Genomic DNA, 5,559 nt, shown 5'->3' with positions numbered 1-5,559 from the left:
AAAAGATACAATAATCTTAAATTAGTTATAATAGTCTTTTTATTAATTAAATGATAAAATATTACATAAATTTTTTTTTATAATATATTATCATCTAAGTAGCGAAAATTTCAATTTATTTTACTATTTATTTTTAAAAATTAATTTAAAATATTTAATCTTTTAAAAATTAAATTGATGTAAATATAATCGAGTGAAAACTCAAGTACAGTCGACTTTATATAAAGTTAATAATTGAAAGCCGTTAAATGATTTGACTAAATTTTCATCTAACGGTTCTCAATTATCAACTTTACGTAAAGTCGACTGCACCGAGTTTTCACCATGTAATCTTTTAAGTTTCAAATCATTTTGACCATTTAGGCATAGACAATAAATACTGTTACAAAAAAAAAAAGACAATAAATAGCATGTGATTCTATGAAACTTAAAAGAAATGTGTAAAGATGGGTGTGGCAATATGAGGGCAGAAGATGAGGGAGCTGGAGAGACAAAGCCCATGAGGTTATTATTACTCCCTGTCCTCTGTCTCTCTACTCTTTACTTTCACTTTTTTCTTTCATTATTCAGTTTTCATTGTTCCCTACTAACCTTTCAAGCTTCAACTCACAAATCCACTGAAAACTTAACACATTATCAGTTACCAAGCACACGAAGAGCTTGCCTCGCCTAAGATCAGTTACACTCACTAGGTATGCCATTTTTTCTTTAATGCCACTGTAATTGATCCTTAAGCGCTGTTTGGTTTTCTTCACCATTCAGCATTACTTCACTGTGAGAGTTTGATTTGGGTGTGCTGAAGAAAAAGGAAATAAAAAAAATCTTTATGGAGTCATTTCATCAAATTTATTCTTTTCTATAATAATTTATTCATTAGGTACCAATTTAGTTTCTATATACTGATAAGAGTAATTTTTTTATATATATACATTTACGTGTATTATTATGTCATTAAAAATAATTTATTTTTAAATTTATTATTTAAAAAATCATATTCTAAATTTGATTAAATAATTGTGAGCTCATCAAAATTAAACTCAAAAAATAATTATTTTATTGATATAATAATGTATAATTAAGCTTTTCAATAAAATATATTTATATTGATGATAGTTACAAATTATATTAATGCATTAATTGTAAATTCCTTTTAAAAACTTTATTCAATCAAATTTGTTATCTTAAATGATCATTTATGTAGTAAAATAAAAATAAATAATTTTATGGTGTCATAAATATGTAATTGAATTTTTATATAATATTAAAATTAAATCCTAATAGTGCATTAAGATAGAATTATAAAAGGAGTTTTATAAATCTAAAAAAAATAGTTGCTAAATTTGTAATTATGTATTTATATATATTATTTGTACATTCTTTTAATAAAATAATTAGTTATTAGAATAATTTATTTTTTATAATAAAATATTTAAATATGTAAGGATAAAAATACTCAAATTTTTTTGAGAATGTTTGGCATTATGAAATTACTTTTTTTTTTAAATTTAAATTGATAAACAAAAACACATAAAATAATTATATCTCTAATATTTGGTATTTCTTTTAAAATTAATAATGAGACTCAAATCCATAACTTTTAAATAAGTATAAAGAGATTATATCATTTGAACTATGATTAGCTTCTAATATTTGGTAGCTTATTTAACAGTTGAATAAGTATTTAATATGTATGATATGAGTTGAAGTGGTGTATATAAATCACATGCCCCGTTCTGTTGGTGCGGACTTGCGGCGTAAAATAATATATACGACCTTCAAATATTAGCAAATGAGTTTTGTGCAGATTCCATTGCATGTGATGTGAATTACTTTTGTTCCCGCGAGCACACATCACATTATCTTCCAAACTATACTCAATCCACACCATCATATATTGCACGGCCCCTACTTTGTTGTTTTTCATTTCTTTCTTATCAGATTATGGCCTACTCCTTTTATTGGTATATATATATAACCCAACTTCGTATCTTTTTCTTTTTGGTTTTCTTGAATTTCATGCATATTCTTGTTTGTGTAGGCCATTGCTACTCACTCTCTGTACATCAACAAGCTTTGCTGGATTTTGGAATCAAAGAGTTTGTTTCTGACTTGTGAGTTTTACTTTTCTTGATATCAGTGTTAAATTGGACGTTTTTACAAACAATTATAGTAATAAAAGTTTTGATCCACATGAAAATTGAAAGGTTAAATTATTTTCTAATTTCAACAAAGATTATATCTTTTTTTGTCTGCTGTCCACGGTTCTTGTTTCAACAATGTTACTAACTATTTCAACAAAAGTGATGAATCAACTATTTAGTTTCTATGTTTTGGTTCACGTCTTTTTTCTGTTTCTAACTTTTTAGGGAATCAAACACAGTAGGTGACCAGAAAAAGGGGCTAATAAGGTGAATTTCCTTCTCAATCAGTGGCTGCTTATTTTGACCCCAAAAGATACTTTGATCTTATAATTGTATAATATATAGTTTTAGCCTTTTCGGTCCAAATACAATAAGAAATTAACAATCTTTTTTCTTTTTTTTTTCCCTCTCAATTGTCCTTTTTACTGCTTTGTAGAAACATCATTGCTACTGATTAATTTTTCAAATCATTGCTTTGCTCTCTGCATTGAAAAACAAGTGTGAAGAATCTTTACTTTACACAAGCTTCCATCTAAGTGTTGGTGTTTTCCTTTTCCATCTTTTGAAGCCAGAAAATGAGCATGAAGCTGAGCCTCTTCATATTTGCTTTCATGATCATTGGAGCAATGTTCTTTGGTGCTGAGGCTGAACTATTGGAAGATGAACAAGCTTTGCTTGATTTCTTTCACAAAATTGATCACTCAAAGCATCTCAATTGGGGTTACAAGACTTCTCTATGCAAGAGCTGGACAGGAGTAACCTGTGACTCTCACCAATCACGAGTCGTCGGCCTCAGGCTACCGCGAGCCGGATTAATTGGTCCCATACCATCCAACACTCTCAGTCGCCTCTCGGCGCTTCAGACTCTGAATCTTGAATCAAATAGCATAACTGGTCCATTGCCATTGGATTTTTCAGTTTGGAAAAATCTTACCATAGCAGATTTTTCCAACAATTCTTTCATTGGAAGCATCCCTTCCTCAATTTCAAAGTTGACTCATCTCAATTCTTTAGATTTGTCCAACAACTCTCTTTCGGGTGAAATTCCTGACCTCAAAGTTCCTAGCTTGAAAGAGCTGAATTTGGCCAACAATAACCTTAGTGGAATTGTGCCAAAATCCCTTCAGAGATTTCCGAGTTGGGTCTTTTCCGGTAACAAGCTTAATCTTGATCTTACTCTTAATCACACCTCTGAATATGCATCTGCTAATTCTCCTCTTCAACAACCGAATAATTCTCACCCAACAAGGAAAAACAAAAGGCTCAGTGAACCTGCATTGCTTGGTATCATAATAGCTGTTAGTCTGGTGGGATTTGCAGCCATCGCGAGTTTCGCAATTGTGTTGTGTTATAAGAAAGGTAATGGTGGTGGAGGTGGACAGTCAGTTATGAAGTCCCATAAAACAGAATTCTCGTCGAAGACAGAAGCTTCTTTGAGCAGAGACAGGAACAAAATAATCTTCTTTGAAGGCTGCAATCTTGCATTTGACCTGGAGGACTTGTTGAGAGCTTCTGCTGAGGTTCTTGGAAAGGGCACATTTGGAACTGTGTATAAGGCTGCAATAGAAGATGCAACGACGGTGGCGGTGAAGAGGTTGAAAGAGGTAACTGTCGGAAAACGCGAGTTCGAACAGCAGATGGAGGTGGTGGGGAGAATTAGGCATGACAACTTGGCTGCTCTAAGAGCATATTATTACTCAAAGGAGGAGAAACTTATGGTATATGATTATTATGAACAGGGCAGTGTTTCTTCAATGTTACATGGTATGTTTTAAGTTATTTGCATATTTTTCCAAATTCATTTCCCTCTTTTAAGTTATTTTTTTTTGAATTCATTGAAAAACGAATGGTGTAGGCAAAAGAGGGGAAGGCAGGGTTTTGTTAGATTGGGAAAGTCGGCTAAGGATTGCGATGGGCACAGCAAGAGGCATTGCTCATATCCATGCTCAAAACGGAGGGAAACTAATCCACGGTAACATTAAGTCCTCAAATATCTTCCTCAACTCCCAGGGATATGGTTGTATATCGGACACCGGCCTCGCCACATTAATTAGCCCAATACCACCAGCAGCACTAAGGGCAGCAGGATACCGTGCACCAGAAGTAACCGACACGCGGAAGGCGACGGTTGCAGCTGATGTCTACAGTTTCGGAGTCCTCCTTCTAGAGCTCCTAACAAGAAGGTCTCCAATGCACGCCACTGGAGGAGAGGAAGTAGTCCACTTAGTTAGGTGGGTGAACTCTGTTGTTAGAGAGGAGTGGACTGCAGAAGTCTTTGATGTGGAATTACTAAAGTACCCTAACATAGAGGAGGAAATGGTTGAGATGCTACAATTGGGATTGGCATGTGTTGCTAGGGTTCCAGATAAGAGACCAACAATGGTGGAAGTGGTGAAAGTGGTGGAGGAAATTCGATTACATAGTGGGAATAGACCGTCCTCGGAATCTAGGTCAGAGGGTTCTTCTACACCAAATAGAGGACATGCTTCCACATCAATTATTACAGAGTGAGATTCTTCGGTGTAATTTTTCATTGATTTAAAATTTTGTTGTGTTACTGGTTAGCACGGGCAATGATTTTGGATATATATTATTGGTTGCGAAGTTGGTAAGCTACTAGAGTTAGGAATGCCAAGTCAAGTTGGGTCCCCCAGTTTGGTAATTTACTATTTTTGTAGTGATTCATTTGGTTGTCTTCTAGTTTAGCAGTCCGAGGAGTGAGAAATAGCGAATTACTTTCTCGCTTCCTCGGCGGAATTGACGGGCGGGTATAACTCTATAAACTCCAAATGTTATAAAATTTAGTTTAGTTTAAACTCCAAACTTGCTCCACATTTTTTAATGTAGAATTGGAATTAAGGTATGTTTGGTTTGTAGTTTTAATTTTTTCTGAAAATTTTTGTGAATAAAAAATGATAAAAATAAAATGTGATTTTTTAGAGTTAGTGTTGTTCCGGCCAGGAACCGTGTTTCAAGGTATAGCTCGTCAACACTGGGAGATACTATCTTGTCCTTCTATTTCTTGGTCACTGTACTGTATATTTTTCAGAAATTTGATCCGGACGTAAGACCTACAAAAAAGATTCTAGCACTCAAATCAATACTAATTCACAAAATATCCAGTTAAGACTGAATTTTTTGTCCTTTTCTTGTATGGTTTTTTGTGTTGTGTTTTGTAGTTCTGATTAGTTCCTATTTATTATCACTGGTGGTAACCATCCTGTACGCTTAGTGGCTGAGATTCGCACATACCGTGAAGGTCCCCTTCAACGATTACTTGATGAGATTGGGTCGACTAATCGAAAATTAGTTCCAAAGTATATCGTCGTGTATCTAAGTTATTAGGGTAAAGATCATAGCTCCCAAACTTGACTTGCTATTGCGTAAGCAAGTTGAGCTTTATCAGAAAATGGATTTA

General features: G+C 33.6%; 1 protein-coding gene across 5 annotated transcripts; it reads left to right on the top strand.

The window, feature by feature from the left end:
• Positions 1–455: 455 nt before the first annotated feature.
• Positions 456–4,964, top strand: LOC112697404 (probable inactive receptor kinase At4g23740). Of its 5 annotated transcripts, none has more exons than XM_072197543.1 (6): positions 456–504; positions 641–692; positions 2,039–2,111; positions 2,367–2,408; positions 2,714–3,905; positions 3,997–4,964. In XM_072197543.1, the coding sequence occupies exons 5-6, from the start codon at positions 2,717–2,719 to the stop codon at positions 4,650–4,652; spliced, it is 1,845 nt and encodes a 614-aa protein (XP_072053644.1). In that variant the 5' UTR covers positions 456–504; positions 641–692; positions 2,039–2,111; positions 2,367–2,408; positions 2,714–2,716; the 3' UTR covers positions 4,653–4,964. The 5 variants fall into 5 exon arrangements, with proteins under 5 accessions (XP_072053644.1, XP_072053643.1, XP_025606347.1 ...); XM_072197542.1 differs by having other exon boundaries at positions 2,710–3,905; XM_025750562.3 differs by lacking the exons at positions 456–504; positions 641–692 and adding an exon at positions 1,736–1,961.
• The last annotated feature ends 595 nt before the right edge of the window (positions 4,965–5,559 follow it).

Source organism: Arachis hypogaea, chromosome 6, assembly GCF_003086295.3.
Source record: "Arachis hypogaea cultivar Tifrunner chromosome 6, arahy.Tifrunner.gnm2.J5K5, whole genome shotgun sequence".
Classification (NCBI taxonomy): domain Eukaryota; kingdom Viridiplantae; phylum Streptophyta; class Magnoliopsida; order Fabales; family Fabaceae; genus Arachis; species Arachis hypogaea.
This window is presented reverse-complemented; position numbering and strand designations above follow the sequence as displayed.

What these genes read in the sequence shown, in the direction of transcription:
- LOC112697404 (XM_072197543.1), top strand. Translation starts at nt 2,717, where the DNA reads ATGAGCATGAAGCTGAGCCTCTTCATATTTGCTTTCATGATCATTGGA. An exon ending in TGTTTCTTCAATGTTACATG is followed by an intron (nt 3,906 to 3,996) that starts GTATGTTTTAAG and finishes CGAATGGTGTAG; the next exon opens with GCAAAAGAGGGGAAGGCAGG.